Below are 17,421 nucleotides of genomic sequence, written 5' to 3' on the forward strand. Positions count from 1 at the left end.
TGACTGAACACTTAGTCCATTTACATTAACTGTGGTTACTGACAAATTTGGATTTTAGTCATTGTTGCTGTGGTTTTCTCGCCTTTGTTGCTTTCTTTCAGATTGACTGAATTTTTCCTATCTGCAGTTTTGGAAGTTATACTCTATTTCTGTTGTTATTGCTGTTAACTCAAATTTTAACATGTATACTTATCAAAGTCTAGAGTTAATATATTTGTCTTCCTCTTGGAACAATACAAGTCCTTTAACTCTGTCGTTTCTCTTTCGTATTTTAGTGTTTTTTCCCCTAAAGCTCCCCAAGACATTGATTCATGTGATCAATATTTGTTTAGAATTACCCACATATTTTACATCTCTGTCTGTCCATCATTCCTTCCCTTATTTACACTCAGTATAATTTTTATGAAAGAAAGGATATTTTAACATCCAAAATGTAGGAAGTACACAATCCATCATTCATTTTTGCATCTCAGGCCTGCTGTCTACAATCGTGATCCTTCTGTCTTCACTAAAATTTCTTTTAGTGAAGATCTATTAGTGGCAAACTCTGAAAGCTGTTCTTTGAAAATATCTTCATTTGGCTGTCATTCTTGAAAGATATTTTTGCTGAGTATACAATTCTAGGTTCAATCTAAGTTTTCCTCTTTTGGCACATTGAAGCTATCTTTCCACTGCCTTTTAAGACTTCTGTTTTGCTGCTGGGAAGTCATTTGTTAGTCTAATTGATGTTTATTTTTGATTCATTAGGTCTGGGGTGGGGCTTAAGGTTCTACCTTATTAGTAACAAGTTCCCGATGATGCTGAAGCCACGGATCTGCAGATCATATTTTTTGACCCAGTGCTTTGTAGCTATGACTTTGATAAATTATTAGTTTTTATTATTTCAAAGGGAGTCCATAAGTGGTACAAGCGGCTAATGAACTCGCTGCTAACTGAAGGTTTGGAGGTTCAAGACCAATAGGTGCCTTGGAAGAAAAGTCTGGCAATCTACTTTCAAAAAATCAGCCATTGCCAAAGTGTGGTTATAAGGCATAAAATTTAATAACAGAGAAATACCACAGAGCTTTTGTGGAAATTTTGAAAAAATATTGATTCTTTTGTTATTTTTATTGGAAAATATTTCTTTGCCTAATTTGTTTTTGTTGTGCTTTAGATGAAGGTTTACAGAGCAAATTAGTTTCTCATCAAGCAATTAATACCCATATTGTTTTTTGACATTGATTGCCAGCCCCATGAGGAGTCAACACTCTCCCCTTCTCGACCTTGGATCCTCATTATCAGCTTTCCTGTTCCCTCCTGCCTTCTTGTGCTTGCCCCTCGGCTGGTGTGTCCAGTTAGTCTTGTTTTGTTTTATGGTTGGTCTAATTTTTTTTTTTATCCCAACAGTTTAGAAATTAAATGGGAGTTTCTCGGATAATTGTCTTAATATTTATTCTAATATAAATATGTAAACACGAATAGAATCTTAAAGATATATGCATACATTAAAAAAATACATTAGCAACAGATAATTAATAATTCGATAATCTTTTCATTAGTTTACTTTGAGGATAGCCAAGAACAATGATCTTCAGAAGCCATCTACTTTTTTTTTTGGCTTTATCTTTTTTCTTTCTCTTTCTTTTTTTTTTTTTAACAATTTTTGTTGTGCATTAAGTGAAAGTTTATAAATCAAGTCAGTCTCTCACACAAAAACCCATATACACCTTGCTACACACTCCCAATTACTCTCCCCCTAATGAGACGGCCCGCTCTCCCTCCACTCTCTTTTCATGTCCATTTCGCCAGCTTCTAACCCCCTCCACCCTCCCGTCTCCCCTCCAGGCAGGAGATGCCAACATAGTCTCAAGTGTCCACCTGATCCAAGAAGCTCACTCCTCACCAGCATCCCTCTCCAACCCATTGTCCAGTCCAATCCATGTCTGAAGAGTAGGAGAAGCCATCTACTTTTGAAGTAACCTGATACTGTTTTCTTTTAAATAAAAGTAACAGTATCCAATATTGACATCTCCTTGATGAATGTTCCATTACGTAGATTGGTAGTGATGAATATTTATGGCAGTTATAAAAGACTGTATGGAAAGGAGAAAGTGTTATTCAACAATCCTGCATTATGATTGCAAAACATTTCTTTTTCTAAAAGATGATTAGATTATGACCTATTATTGCATTTGATTAATTTGTCAATTAAGATTTTCTGGAAAATTAGCTATCAAGTCAGGAGCCTTGGTGGTACAGTGGTTTGGTTCTTGGCTGCCAACCAAAAGGTCGTGACTTTAAATCTACCAGCTGCTCTGCGGGAGGAAAGACCTGGCAATCTGCTCTGGTATTTCAGCCTGGAAAATCCTGTTGGGGCAGTTCTACTCTGGCCTATAGAGTTGCTGTAAGTCAGAATCTACTCAATGGCACACAACAACAGCAGCTATCAAGTTATATACTTTAGCAGCACTTTGTCCCAGAATTGCAAACTGTATTTCAGTTCTGGAAAGTAGCACGTATTTTTTTGTCTTTAATTTCTAAATTTTGTTTTTGGTTATTGAGTGGAATGGAAAATTTACATTCTCACTGGTTAAGTCTGTGACTATCTATTTTCATCAGTAAAGACATTCTGCTTTATGAGTTTCATCTCTCTGTGTTTGGTAAAGAGCTATGGTAAGAAAATGTTCTTTTATATATTAACAGCTAAACAGGGGTGTAAGTAATGTAGTCACTTCAGACAGCCTTCCAAAGCATGCTTTAATGATAATCCAAGTTGTTGGAGTAAAGTTGTTACAAATGGGGAATATATTTAATTTAGACATTTTGCACTTTATATTTTCTCTTCTCTTTTCCAGATGCCAGCCTTCCAACCCCCTAATACATGCAACTTTTTTATGCACAGAGTTTAGGTGTCCATATTCCATGGTAAACTAGTTCTTGGGCGAGGCCTATCATTTCATATTCAGAGGTGGAGAATGTTCTTTAAGACATGAGAGGGGGCCTACTCCCTAGTCTCCCAGTGGCTCTTTGGGCAGCTTCCTCTTTCTGGCCTCCACTAGGAGACCATCCTTTGCCTTCTGCCTTCCAGGCATTTTTCCCATTAGTCCCGTGGGCCCTGTATTCTCAGTACGCAACGGTACCTCAGCCTAAGAATGATGATCAGAGCACAACCAAGTCTATTAATAGAATTTGGGATGCTTCTTTTGGGGTGGCACATTGGTTTCATTTGGCATGCCAACCTCCTATCAGATTTAGAGTAGCTCTGGAACATTCCATTGAAAAGAATTCTAAGACTGCTGCTGGGATTGGTTAGCAGAGTTGGCCTGAGCTTGTGAAGGGGTGTGGTGGCATTCTGGGAGGAAACTGGGTTGGTGGAAGAAGCATGCATGTGGGGTCTGTAATCAAAGGACGGGAGATTAAGTCTCAGCTGAAAACTATATGACCTTGTGCAGATTTCCTCTGAAGTCTGGGATCCCTCATACTACCTATCTTAGTTTCCTGGTGCTGCTGTAACAGAAATACCACAAGTGAGTGGCTTTAATGAACAGGCCTTTATTTTCTCACAGTTTAGAAGGCTAGAAGTCCAAATTGAGGCCCTCAGCTTGAGGGGAAGTCTCTCTGTGTCCACTCTGGGGGAAATCTGTGACTCAGCTTTGCTAGTGTTCTTGGTATTCCTTGGGGAACTCCACATGGCATCTGTCTTTCCTCCATTTGTGTGTGCTTCCTTGCTTCTGTGACTAATCTGCTCCTTTTATGTCTCAGAAGTGGTTAAATTTAAGACACACCCTATGCTGATCTATTTCATTGACATAGCAAAGAAAACTACTCCCAAATGGGATTACATCCACAGGTATCAGGTTTAGATTTACAGCATATATTTTTTGGGGGGGTGGGTGGAGGAGGAGACACAGTTCAGCCCATAACAACGCCTTACAGGGAAGGCAGAATTGCTTTAATCAAAGCAGTCTGTGGTAGTGGTGGTGGTGGTGGTTTCTTGGGTTATTTCACCACCCATCAGGAAGACATACCACAAGGATGGCACTGTGGACTTTGCAGGTGAATCAGAACGACCTGATCAAATTTGGGGGGAACATTTTTTTTTTTCAGTTATTAAAAAAAAAAATCCATTGCCGTCAAGTTGAATCCAACTCATAGTGACCCTATGGGACAGGGCAGGATTGCCCCACAGGGTTTCCAAGGATAGGCTGGTGGATTTGAACTGCCAGCCTTTTTTTGGTTAGCAGCTGAGCTTTTATCCACTGAGCCACCAGGGCTCACTTTTTTTTGGCTAGCCAACATTATTTATTAGGCATGTTCCTGCCTGTAATATGATAGTGCAGAGCATGCCACCCAAAGATGTGAGCAACAAATGAACACAACAGGATTATGCCACAAAGATTTCTAAAAATACCCATGATTTTTTTCACTTATTATTTTTTCAGGATTTAGGAGGGCATTGCAAATTTGACTTGAAGTCTCATGTAGAAAAGCATTGGGCTGAGTTTCAAAAGACCTAAGAACTAATCTTAACTATTATTATCTGTAACTGGGTAGCAATCCGAACATAACATCCCATCTCTGAGCCTCAGTTTGTTCATCTGGTAAACAAGGGAGATTGAACTGAGTTATATTCCATACCAAAAAGTTTTACTATCATAATTGCTAATATTGATTGAGGAGTCTTCCTGGCTGGGGGGGGAATATTTACACCCCCCCCCTTTTTTTAATTTGCCTATGGAAAAAGGACTTTCATAAAAGCTGCAGCATCTATTTTACTGCTTAAACTTTTCCCCTTACATTGTGTAACCTGGAGGCTGTCTTTTGATTTATAGCTTCAGCAACTTAAGACATTGGATGTGAGAATGGCTCATTTTGTTTGTTTTCTTGGAGTCTCTCTTAACAGTCAATCCTTAGTCACTTAGTCTAATACCTAAAATTGTGCTGTTATCTTTGTCTGGTACCTTCCTGTGTTAATAATCTCAGTTCCTTATGAAACCTTATCTACCACCTCCTTCTTTCCGAGCCACTGGTTCCGTTTAACGATTCCTTTTTCACTCTAAATGGAACATCCAGTTTACCATAGTTGACTGTCTTCCCCAGTAGACAATAGACTACCTTGAGGGGTTTACCCTAAGGTATATGCAATGCGTAGCACAGTACCTGGCATGTATTTGTTGATTATTAAATAGTTTTTGAATGATTGAATGAATGAAAAAGTTAATGAACCTTATAGCATGTATTATACATTCTACTTAGTTGCTAGTGTTATCTTCTTACCATAGGATTCTATTATTTGGTTGCAGCATAATTTAGCCATTCTCTTCCTTTTGGTTCAAATTTTCGTCATTACAGATGTCTGCAATAAGTTCTATACAACTTTCTGTGCAGATTTCTATTATTCTTTAATTGCTATCTCAATGAGTCTGAATGTTCTTGAGGTTCTTTTATGGAGACTTTTAAAAAGTAGAGCAGACAGTTTTATAATTTTCAGTTGTTTAGAGTCAAGCTGCAAGTCTCACTCTTCATCTGGGATCTGGTACGTGATTTAACGGTGAAGAGCGCTTCGTTCTTTGGAGAACATCCAAGGGCCTAACACCACTTAAGTAATTGAATAGAAGCTGAATTTATTTACATATGGAAGTAATCATTGTCAAGAACAAGAAAAAATATGTGACACCACAGGAACATTTTGTAAATAGGACAGGAACAGTTAGTACACGACATCTCAAAGCAGACAAAAGAAACCCAAATGTAAGTGAACATTAACTGAAGAAGAACATAAATATGCTCACTCTTTCTTTTACATTTAGCTTAGCTGAGGTCATTGTATAATCTGCCCCTGGCAAGTCTTACCATCTTCTTGGTGCCCATTTGTGGTGACATTTCATTCTTGGTTGGAATTGATGATTGGGTAATTTGCATGTCTTCTCTTTTGGGAAGTTCTTCTCACTCAGTGTTCTTGGGGCTTTGACTTCTATTTGACCTTTTCTATCTGACCTGGTTTAGTAGCTAACCGCAGCTAATCCTGCTACCACGCCTTTACACAGACCAAGGTCCTCATGGATCACCCTGTGTATTTATCTCTCATCCATGGTGTGCTAAGTTCCCATCTGACAATTGAGGATTCACATAATAATACAGCAACTATGTGTCTGCACACAGACCTTCTATTAGGAAAGATTCACTCTGTGATTAGAAGAGCACAATGGTGAGTCATTTATGATGTGTAATAACCTTACTACCACATCTTTTTATAATCTGTGTCTCCTTTATCTGGACTGTCTCATAAAGAACAAGGTACCTGGAAGGGCATTTAGTCCCAGGACTACAATCTGTGGCTTGTGAGCACAGGGGAAAAGGCAAGAGGGCTAGTAGCACAGGGTAGATGATAGTTACTAGAGTAGTTGGAGTGCCTGGGTTGAACAAACAGTTAACTCACTCAGCTGCTAGCCCACCCAGAGGTGCCTTGGAAGAAGGACCCGGAGATCTACTTCTGAAAAGAATCATCCATTGAAAACCCTGTGGAGCACAGTTCTATTCTGACACGGGGTTGTATTGAGTTGGAATCAACTAGATGGCAACCGGTTTTTTAGAGCAGTTAGGGCACAGTCAATCAGGGGAACCAGGTTGCGCTCTGGAGCTCGATGGACACGCTGAACAAGTAGCTACAACTCTGTTGTCAGGAAATGACGTGAACTGTTCATAGACCAAGCAGGAATGCATATAAGAAGACTAGGTATGAGGCTGGGAGAGCCTGGGTAGGCAAACAGAAAACGGGGGGGTGGGGGGACAGACACAAATACCCAAGAGGCAGCTTAGAGGCCAGATGGATAAGCTAAAAAAGATTATTTGGACATCTGGGGAATACTTTTAATACAATGTGTCTGAAGTCATCCTCTTCATATTCCCTCAACCCAGCTTCCTTATTGCTGATAATAGCCTTGGTATTGTTACATCCGGTCACCCAGACTTGAGATCTCAGTGGTGTTTGCTACCCCGGCTCTATCCTTGCTTCTTGTCAGTTATATGTCTCTAACAATTCTCCCTCTGTATGGAAAGGCCTTGGGGCTCAAACCCTGGCTGTCCCACACATAGGGTCTAGGATAAAGTCACTTAATCTCTCAGTCACCTGTAAGATGCAGATAACAAAACTTATCATACAGGGTTGTCACAAGAATTAGTGGTGTAGGGTATAAAACCCTAATTACCTAACAGCCAGATTATTGCAGGAGTCTACGGCTCAGTTTTTTGCCTCCAGTTTAGGTTCCTTACCTCTGCCAGTTTGGTTTTCCTAATAACATAGCTCTGATCACATTCCTTCCTTAAAAACCTTTAAGGCATCTTCACCCTCTATTAGAATAAAACCCCTATCCCTATCCTGGCTCTCAGGGACTCTCCACGATCTGACCCCAGCCTGTTCCTAGTTCCATCCCTAGCTACATCCCCTAACACTTTCCTTCATATACCTTGTGTTCCAGCCAAATTAAACTACTTGCTATTCAGTACAGGCCTCATCCCAGTGGCTTTGCTTAATACTTGAACTTGTTATTTTCCACATCTCTCAGGCTCCAAATCCTTCTGATCTTTCCAGTTCCAGTCCAGATGCTACCACCTTGATTGCATCTCCCTGTCACCCCCACCTTGGCCCCAGGCTTCACTAATGTCTTTCTCCTCTGAACTTCCATGATTCCTTCTCTCTTTTTATGCTTACTGCTTTATGCTTTGTGTTAATGCTTTGTGTTGGGTACATGATTTGTTTTACCTCATACTCTGAGTCCTGAGAAGTTCTTTCTAAGTGCTTAGAAAGTACCTGATATGTTATAGGCAATTAGTTAATGTATTTTGATGAGTGCACCAAGCAAGGGGATAATAACAAGCCGATTAAGAGGTGACAAGTTCGTTGAAACTGAAAGGGCAGGAAAGCAGCTGCATCATTGCACCATTCTGGCTTAGAAGATCCGAACAACTGGTACTTTTATAATTCAGCCAAGAGCTTTTATGTGGTTCTTGTTAAGGTGGGAAGGCAAGGAAACTCATTTGAGGGGCAACTATATAGCAGCCACTGTTCAACATGTTTTATATGTATATCTGCTCACTTGAACCCTGATTAGATCACATTCTTCTCCTCTTTAATATTCTCCATTGGCTTCTTTTATGCTTTGCATCAACTCCAGACTCCTTAACTAGCCCTATGGGATCCCTAAATCTGGACTCTATTTTCTTAGCCAGACTCAGACTGCACTACCTCCTCCCCTTTCCATCTTCATCTCTGACCCTCCCTACTCCACCTCTTCTGTGAAAGCTTTGCCTACACTAGCTTGTTACCAGTTGCTGGTGCCAACTCATAGTGACCCCATGTGTGTCAGAGTAGAACCGTGCGCCACAGGATTTTCAAGGGCTGATTTTTTTTTTTAGAGGTAGATTGCCAGACTTTCTTCAAGGTGCCTCATGGGTGGACTGGCATCTCCAACCTTTCAGCTAGCAGCCCAGTGCATTAACAGTTTCTACCTAATGAATCCCAAGTTGATGAGTTTTTCCTTTTCAACCTTAAGACCTACATTGTTTAAATGATAAAAGCAATGACTACTGATACATTACTTTTGTATAGTTCTTTATACTTTTTCAAAACACCATCCTATGTTATTTCATCTGATTTTATTTCAGTCCATAATTCCTTCACATGCCTTTTTCGAAGATAAGCTTATAAAAAAAAAAATATAGAGGGAATGAAATGCCAAGAAAACACGACAGTTTATCAAATAACATCCTTGCTCCAAACATCATGGTGCCGATTGTGGGACTAGCTTGTACCTTCCTTTAAACCTTAGCTGTGTTCTGAAAAGTTCTCCTCAAACAGAGTTTGTTAATCACACTCTCTTTAAAATGTGCTGTGAAGTTTCTTGGGCCTTTGGAGAGAAACAAGAAACTGGTAGTTGTAATAACCACTGTGGGGAGGGTGACTGGTGGTTAGGAATAGGGGACTTTGCACTATATACCCTTTTGTACCTTTTTGAGTTTTTTAACCACATGCTTATAATATCTACTTAAATTAGTAATATACATGTGTACTCTGGAAAACTGCTATTCTCATTATAATAATTTTTTATAAATTACAAAATTTACAAATCATTTTATAAATTTTCTAAAAAGTGATTAGACCGTAGTAGACGATTTGGAAAATAGAGAAAGAAAAAAATTATTCTGAAGTCCAGAACCCTGAAGCAGCCACTGGGGATTGCCATTTTAAAATGAATTCTGGAGTGGATGTTTTTTGTAAAGCAAATAACCCAACTCTCCATTTGAACCTCTTCTGTAAATTGGTATTTTCAAACATGGCTTTTGTAGGATATGCCTTCAGTTAATGTTATTTGTAAAAGGCTTTTCTCTGTGAATGAAGATTATTCATCTGTTCTTTCCATTTTGACATGACTAAAACGTAGAGCCCCGTCACACGTTTCTGAACTTAGAAAAAAGGACCAGTAACAACCCAGCCTCAGCCTGGGCCTCAGTGAAACTCTAGGACTTTTGCTTCTCCGCCCCAGTCAAAGCTAGTACATGTGTTACTCAGCAAGGACAGCCAGGAAGGATAAAGGAAATAGAAATACAGGGGTGGAATGGCTGGAATTTTGCAGTTGGTTGGATGCAAGGGATAAGGAAGAGAGGGTAAGCCCAAGATAATTGGTATTCAGGTATGAGCAGGAAACTTTAAGAGGCTAGGTTTTGATATTAAAATTACTGGATTCAGATCCCATCTCTACAGTTTGCAAGCTGCCTGATTTTGTACAATGTTCTTAATTAACTCCTGTGCCTCAGTTTTTCTCATCTATAAAATGGGAGTAATTTAGAACCTACTCCGTAGGGTTATTGTAGGGCTTAAGAGAATCCACATGAAGAATTTTGCATTGTGTCAGACCCACAGTTAATTCTACATAAATGTTTTCCATTTTTTAATTATTAGTTATTTTTAAGGTAACCCATTGCTGTCAAGTTGATTCCGACTCATAGCGACCCAACGGGGCAGAGTAGAACTGCCTCATAGGATTTCCTAGGCTGTAAATCCTTGTGGAAGCAGACTGCCACATCTTTCTCTGCGGGGTGGCTGGTGGGTTCCAACTGCTGACCTTTCGATTACCAGCTGAGCGCTTAACCACAGAGCCAAGGTAGAATACAAAAAAGGAGAGAGAGAGGTGGGAAATAATAAGTATGATGATTTCTGCCTAGGCAAGCTGGGTTTGAAGAATCCAAGGGAAACCTATGCAGCACTATCCAGAATACAGGAATGTGGGCCTGGAGTATCAAGGAGCTCATGTGTGCTACTGCAGGACTAACGATCCTGACTCAGTTGCCACGTGGCTGTGCGTTCCTTCCCTGAACCGTTCCTAGGTGGTCTCCAGCTCTGGTTGTCTGAACCTGCGAAAAATGTTTGATCACCTGAAAAAGCTTCAGTTGCTTATCCTTAGGTCGTTAGGGTGTGCTTGGCTAACAGGAGAGTTTTTGTGCGTCTGTCTGCAGCCACTGGCGCCGGCGCTGCTGCCTATGCCTGTAGAGGCTGTTCACTGCTCTAGGGTGTCCAGCTGAGGGGCGGGGGGTGGGGAGGGTGACGTCCAGCTGTCGTCTGCGCAGGGTTTCAGCAGTGGGAACCTTTCCTGCTCTCTCCACGGGTAGGGCTTGTGTTGAAAGTGAAGCTCTGTTGAATTTAAACTCCACATGATTGGTATAATTTTCTATTATAAGGACCATATCTTGGGATTAATTTTGTTTGTTTTCCTTATTGCAGATTATCAATGCCGTGGTACTGTTGATTTTATTGAGCGCCCTAGCGGATCCAGACCAGTATCACTTTTCCACTTCTGAACTAGGAAGTGACTTTGAGTTCATGGATGATGCCAGTAAGTACATCAGATAACAACTGTAGATATTTTGGTGTTTTCAAGAGCAGGCAATGAAGCTGCCAGTTCTTCGTATTAAATTACAAATACTGATTCATGGGCCTATGAGCTGATACTTACTTTGTTTTCATCGTTATAAATCTAATCAACAAATGTTTATGTGACACCTATGTTCTGTCTCTGTTCTAAGGGCAAGGGTCTAAAATCTCTTCTGTTTTCTTTCTAATCTACCCACCTTCTGAATTACTGCCTGTCACAGACTCTTTGCCCTAGGCCTTTTGTCCTTTTTTGTTGGGAGGTGGGGAGGTGAATGGAAGGAAGGTTAAAAGAATCATGTCTGTCTCATCATATATTCTGTTATGTTTCAGTATTTACCTTTCTTCTAACAGGTCCTCATTCTCCATTCTAGAAGCTACATACTACTGGTTATTTGATGGATTTGGGGCCTCTTCCAAGAAATAGAAACAAACGCAGGGATGTGGATGTGGGGTGTCAGGGAGGATGCTGGCACCCACCCCTCAGATCACCAAAACGTGACTATTTTATAATTATAGCTCTGCCATGTCCATGCTAACTGGAAGGGGCGGTACGGTGCATAATTCCAAACTCAAGATCATGCATTGTTTATCCCTCACCACCTTTGGAGAACTTTAAATGATTGAGAGAAAAAAAAAGTGTCTGAAGCAAAGTGAGTAAGCTCAAGATGCAGTTTTAGGATAGGCTAGGAGCATTTGCAAGACATAGTGAAGATTGTGCGTTTTATTCTCTGAGTAATAAAAAGCCATTCAGTGGTTTTAAGTAAATGCGTGATCCAATGTGTATTTTAAGAAGATCCCTTTTGTTGCTGAGTGAAGGATGTGTTTGGGGGACTGTGTGTGTGAGCATGGAGTTCCAGGAGACTGGTTTGGGACATTTCTCTGCAATCCAGGTAAAAGAGAATTGTGATGGCTGTACTGGGGTTGGAGAAGAATTTTGGAGGTAGGATTGACAGAACTTGGTGGTATGGGTGATGAGAGAAAGGGAGGAATCAAAGATGCTCCTATTTTCTAGCTCGAATAAATGACCTGTGTCTTTATGAGGTGAGGAGGTGGGAATGGGTTGATCAGGAAGGGGTAACCTGCCTGGGGCGGGGGCGGGGAGGGCAGAATTAAACTTTGATATAAGGGAATTATCTTAGCGTAGTTGTTAGGAGTATAAGCTCTGAAGCCAGAATCTCTGTTTGAATCCTGACCCTACTGCATGTCCTAAATGAGCTAACATTGAGCTAGTTACCTTTGTGTGCTTTAGTTTCCCTCTGGAAGAGTGGGATAATTATAGTGTCCACCTCATAGGGCAGTTGTGAGGATGGATGAGTTAGTATGTGGAAAGTACTTAGAATGAAGTCTGGCCCTAATTAAGTGATCAGTAAACTTAGCTGTTTTATGAGCCATTATTATTTAGATATATTATGGTTGAAACATGTGAGCTGTCTTAAGTGGAGAAGTTAAAATATAGCCAGATGTGAGAGTCTGTGGCCTAGAGGAGAAGTCTGGGCTGAGATATAAATTTAAGGACATCAGCCTAAAAATGGCATTCTTGTTAGGAAAAGAGTGAAGACAAAAGGGCAGTGGCCCAGGACTTAATCCTGAAGGAGCCCCGACGTTAAGAAGTCAGGTGGAGGAGCCCGAGAACGACTGAAAGTGAAATCAGTGGAAAACCACGAGACACTTTATATGCATCATCTTCCTTCTACCATTGTTTCATGATAGATATTAAGTTGGGGCATTCTATTATCCTGAGCCCTAGTGTCGCAGTGATTACGAGCTCAGCTGCTAACCAAAAGGCTGGCAGTTCGAATCCACCCACGGCTCCTTGGAAACCCTATGGGGCAGTTATACTCTGTCCTATAGGGTCACTATGAATTGGAATCAACTCGATGGCAACAGGTTTGGTTTGGGACCTTGCCAGACTGAGACATGACTCCTGCTGTAACATTCTCTCTGTTCTGAATAACGCTGTTGCTGTTATGAACTCTTGCAGAAAGGGTAATGAGTTCCATTAATATTAAATTAATATCCCTCTGCTTTCCTTCCCCTGAGTTTAAAGACTATGTAAACTATAAATACAATGTTTGATTGACATTTAAAAATAAATTCTCATTGTCTTGAGTAGTAGGATTTCTTTTCTGAGGTAATTGAGGTTAAAAAAAGAAGTTTTAAATGAGACAGCTATGGCTGTGTCTGAATCGAATAGTAACACTACATGCCTCATCCTAACTGCCGGAGATTACATTGGGTAATGACTGTCTGACAATATAGGCTTAATTAGCTGCTGTCAGAGGCTTGCTCATACTTAAGACTTTAAAATACTAATTGTCTTGTAAGCCTGGATATTGTAATACACTGGGTATTAATTCTGGTGCATTTGAGGTTTGTCTCGTATTTTATATATTGAAATGGATTGAATGAATAGTTTATAATTACTTTTAGGACTGTCCATCTATCATTTAAATTACATAGTTCAAAAGGTATGGAAGAGTAGATATTCACTTGAGGGAATCTTTTTTTATTTTTAACTTCTTTTCTCTTATATTTTCTTCTGATATATTTTCAGCTCTTTTCTTTAATAAGTTAATAGGTCAGAGGCCATTGTATGACAAAACTTTCCATATTTAACTCACATGTGGATAGAATCGAATAGTCCTGAAGATAGATACAATCGACTGCTTTAAATCATGAGAATTGTGGAAGTTAATATAGCAATTTTAAGTTGATATCTTTTTGGAATGGTAGCCACCATCTGAAGATTTTATCCAGGATGGAGCAGGATCCTTAACTCTTCCATGTGATCTTTTCCTAAAATATTCTGGTAGAAGAAAGCCAAATTCTTACTATTTAAAACAAATTGAGGCATATAGGAGAATCCACTGGCATAAAGAAAGAAAATATTAAAATTTCTCTCTATTTTTAGCCCTTTTTCTGTTTTTGCATATACTTTATCAAACACAAAGTATATAATAGTATGTGTGTATAATTTGTAAATGAATGTATTTTTTATGTCATCAGAAAAGACACTATACTAGTAAAGAATGGGGAAGTTCATAGATTGGAGGAGACTGAGGAGACACAGCGATTAAATCATTGTGGATTCTGGAACAGAAAAAGGACATTAGGGGAGAAACCTGGTGAAATCCAAATAAGATATATAGTTTAATTGATAGTATTATAGCAATGTTAACGTCCAGTTTTGATAATTCCACTATGCTGCCGTTGGGTGCTGTTGAGTCTGCTCTAACTCGTAGCTACACCATGTAGGAGAATAGAACTGCCCCATAGGGTTTTCTTGGCTGTAGTCTTTATGGCAGCAGATCACCAGATCTTTCTACCGCAGGGCCCCTGGGTGGGTTTGAACTGCCACCATTTCGGCTAGCAGCCAAGTGCTTAACTGTTTGCGCCACCAGGGCTCCTTCATACGATTGTTAGGTAAATTGTTAACATTGGGGGAAGCAAGTATACATGAATGCTATTATTTTTGCAACTTTCTTGTAAGCCTAATATTTCGAAATAAAAATTAAAGAAAAATAGTTGTCTACTGAATTAGACGATTGAAGAATAATGGATTGAAAAATGTGTGGCATATTGTATGATATATTTATAACTTTGAGTAGAAGTAGTGAATGAAGCAGCTAAGACCTCATGGAATTTTACTGGTGAAATTTTAATGGTTTGGCGATGAACTGTAACAGGAAGGGCCAGTGGCATGCACAGTGCCAAGGAACAGGTCATCCTAATTAATTACTGTTTAAAATTAATCAACATATTTATCTTTCTACTCAAACTTACTTTTATTCACTGGGCAGACACACCTGGCCTGAGGAAGCAGATAGCCAGAAAAGTAATCAAGAATTGATGGTTACTTACATGTGATCACTGATTTAGGATAAAGACATTACTACATTCATAGGAAAAGGATGGTCTTTTCAACAGGTGGTTCTGGGTCAAATCAATAAGAAAAAGATATTTCACAAAAGATGATAACCATATGGCCAGTAAGCATGGGGTCCTGACTGTAGTAGAGATTGAGCCTAGGTTTTCTGTTTGCCCTTTGTGACTTTGAAGGCTTTGTAATTTGCTAGCAGTAGCTGCTAGTTATCTTGTTGTTGTGAATTTGGCTGAAGATGGTTTTCCTCCAGACTTAATGCTAAGAATATATACCCCAAACATGCATTGTTTTCATATACTGTAGTGCTGGAAACTTGGGGGAAAATCTAGATAGAAGGATAACTTAGGAATAAGCTAATAAGATGCTGCTGCTGTTTGTTAGGTACCGTCGAATAGGTTCCAACTCAGACCGACCCTATGTACAACACAACAGAACACTGCCCGATCCTGTGCCACTCTCAGGATCATTGTTAGGCCTGAGCCCATTGTCACAGCCACTGTGTCAATCTGTCTCATTGAGGGTCTTCCTCTTTTACACTGACCCTTTCCTGTACCAAGCATGGTGAAATAGATGTAATAACACAAAGTAAGACGTAGGAACGTAAATTAGCTAGTTAGCTAGTTACAAGTTTTAGGGGAAGGAAACAAATCTAAGTAATAAAGAGAAAGTAGAATGAGGAATAAATTATTTAAAGGAAAGGTGTTTCATTCCTTTATATACTGATATTATTTCAATGACTAATCGACTGAGTATCAGGAAACATTTGCGAATTGTGCCTTTTGTGGCCGGTGGTGTAGTTTTTCTTGGGATCCTTTTCAAATTAGAACTGTATTGTTAAGGTAGGAATTTAATTTAGGAAACCGTATGATGGCAAGGTACCCTGACACGGGGCTGGAGGGGCTACTCTGCACAGAATAAGTAAAGGATGTTCTTATCACAGACCAGCACTATTACTAGTAGTAAAAATTCCTGTATTGTTATTCGAACCATTTTTTTATTTGCCCTTTGATATAATTAAAATGAATGAATCTTAATGCCTTAAAATAACTCCTATACTTGCTTGTTGTTCCAAAGGAGTTTGACATTTGCTATAGCCTACTTTTTTTTTTATAGCCTACTGGGAGATGAAGTATATATTAGCCTGTATTATCTTACCTGCTTATTGTTTTGATTTACACTTTGGTTTTCTCTAGACTGTTTCACATGGCTTGTGGTATATTCAGATAACATTTATAGAGAATTTTGAAAATTTCCTTAAGTCAGATTTACATTTTTATGGTAAAATAATAGGATACTTTATGACCTTCCTTTCAACTGCACCTTTTACATTTCTCTGAATTTTACATTCTTTGAAAAAAGTGCCCCAAACCGAAAAAAACCAAACCCATTGCCGTTGAGTCAATTTTGACTCATAGCAACCCTAGAGAGTTTCCAAGGCCGTAAATCTTTATGGAAACAGACTGCCACATCTTTCTCCCGTAAAGCAGATTTGGCAGTCTGGTGGGTTCAAACTGCTGACCTTTTGGTTAGTAGCCAACTGTTTTAGAAAAAAGGTCCAAATTTAAAAAAAAAAAATGTTTTTTTAAGTGATTAGATGAGATTCCATTCTTGAGTATTTGTTTTTTTTTTTTTTTTTAATAGGAATGTAATTCTCATTAAGGTTATTCTTTTCATAGGTTATACTTATATATTTATTTTTTACATTTATTTTTCAGTAAAGCCTGGAGTTAGTTTATATTTGCTTTTTAAGACCAATGAACTGGTCAGAATATCCTGTAATGTTCTGGCTTCTACAAAATGTTAGATTTTATTCTTATTTTAAAACAGACGTATAGAATTTGGAAGCTGGAGAAAGGGACAAAGAATAAAATGAAAACTTCTGTCTGAGTTCAAGTTTCAGAGATGCTGCAAACTCAGCCTGATACCCTCGTGGCTCCATATGCAAATGGCAGCGCTAGACTGCATCTGTGTTCACTTACATATGGGTGCGTGTAAACAGAGACTTTCCCTTGGCATTTAAGGACTTAAGTCTCCTGGCCTTAGTTTTTGCATGTAAAATGCATTCAAATTTATTTCCCCCTATTGATCTCACAAGAATACATGAGCCGGAAGTGTAGATGAAATTTTTTCTTCACTCAACAATAGTGAAAAGCTAAGGTAATTTAACATTATTAAACTTATAAACAATAGAATATGTATGTATCCTCAAAGAAATCAAGATCTTTTAAGTACTGATTAGCACTTAGTCATCATCTGATGCTCTCATACCCTGTATTTTCAAGAGTCATCAGCACTGATGTGAATTTGTGGTTTATTAACTGAGGTTTTGATAGGACTTGTGTTAATCTGTAGACCAGTTTGAGGAACCTCCGTTTTTTAAGACGACAAACGGCCTTTGTTGATATATCTGAATTTCTGTCCTGGGATGTGCCTTCACCCTGAGTTTCAGTTGTGTTTCAAATGCTCTCCCCTTCCCTCTTCCCTGAAGCAGGGGATGTAGAGAGGGTGGTTCTCAAACTAGACTGTTTTCCTTTCTCCCTTTGGAGAAACACTCTTATGTGCTGAAAGTAGCAGCCTGGGTTGGTTCATTGGTTAGTATTCAAAGCTTAACCAGAAGCAGCACAGTTCAGTA

The 17,421-nt window shown here is 39.2% G+C and overlaps 1 protein-coding gene across 1 annotated transcript in view; it reads left to right on the plus strand.

Annotated features, from left to right (window-relative positions):
- Nucleotides 1-17,421, plus strand: part of LAPTM4B (lysosomal protein transmembrane 4 beta) — a 62,836-nt gene that overhangs the window by 13,216 nt on the left and 32,199 nt on the right. The window contains exon 2 of the mRNA XM_010588420.3: nt 10,757-10,868. Coding sequence (XP_010586722.1) covers nt 10,757-10,868 — 112 coding nt within the window. The remainder of the gene's footprint in view (nt 1-10,756; nt 10,869-17,421) is intronic.

The sequence above is a fragment of the Loxodonta africana genome, chromosome 14, assembly GCF_030014295.1.
Source record: "Loxodonta africana isolate mLoxAfr1 chromosome 14, mLoxAfr1.hap2, whole genome shotgun sequence".
Taxonomy (NCBI): domain Eukaryota; kingdom Metazoa; phylum Chordata; class Mammalia; order Proboscidea; family Elephantidae; genus Loxodonta; species Loxodonta africana.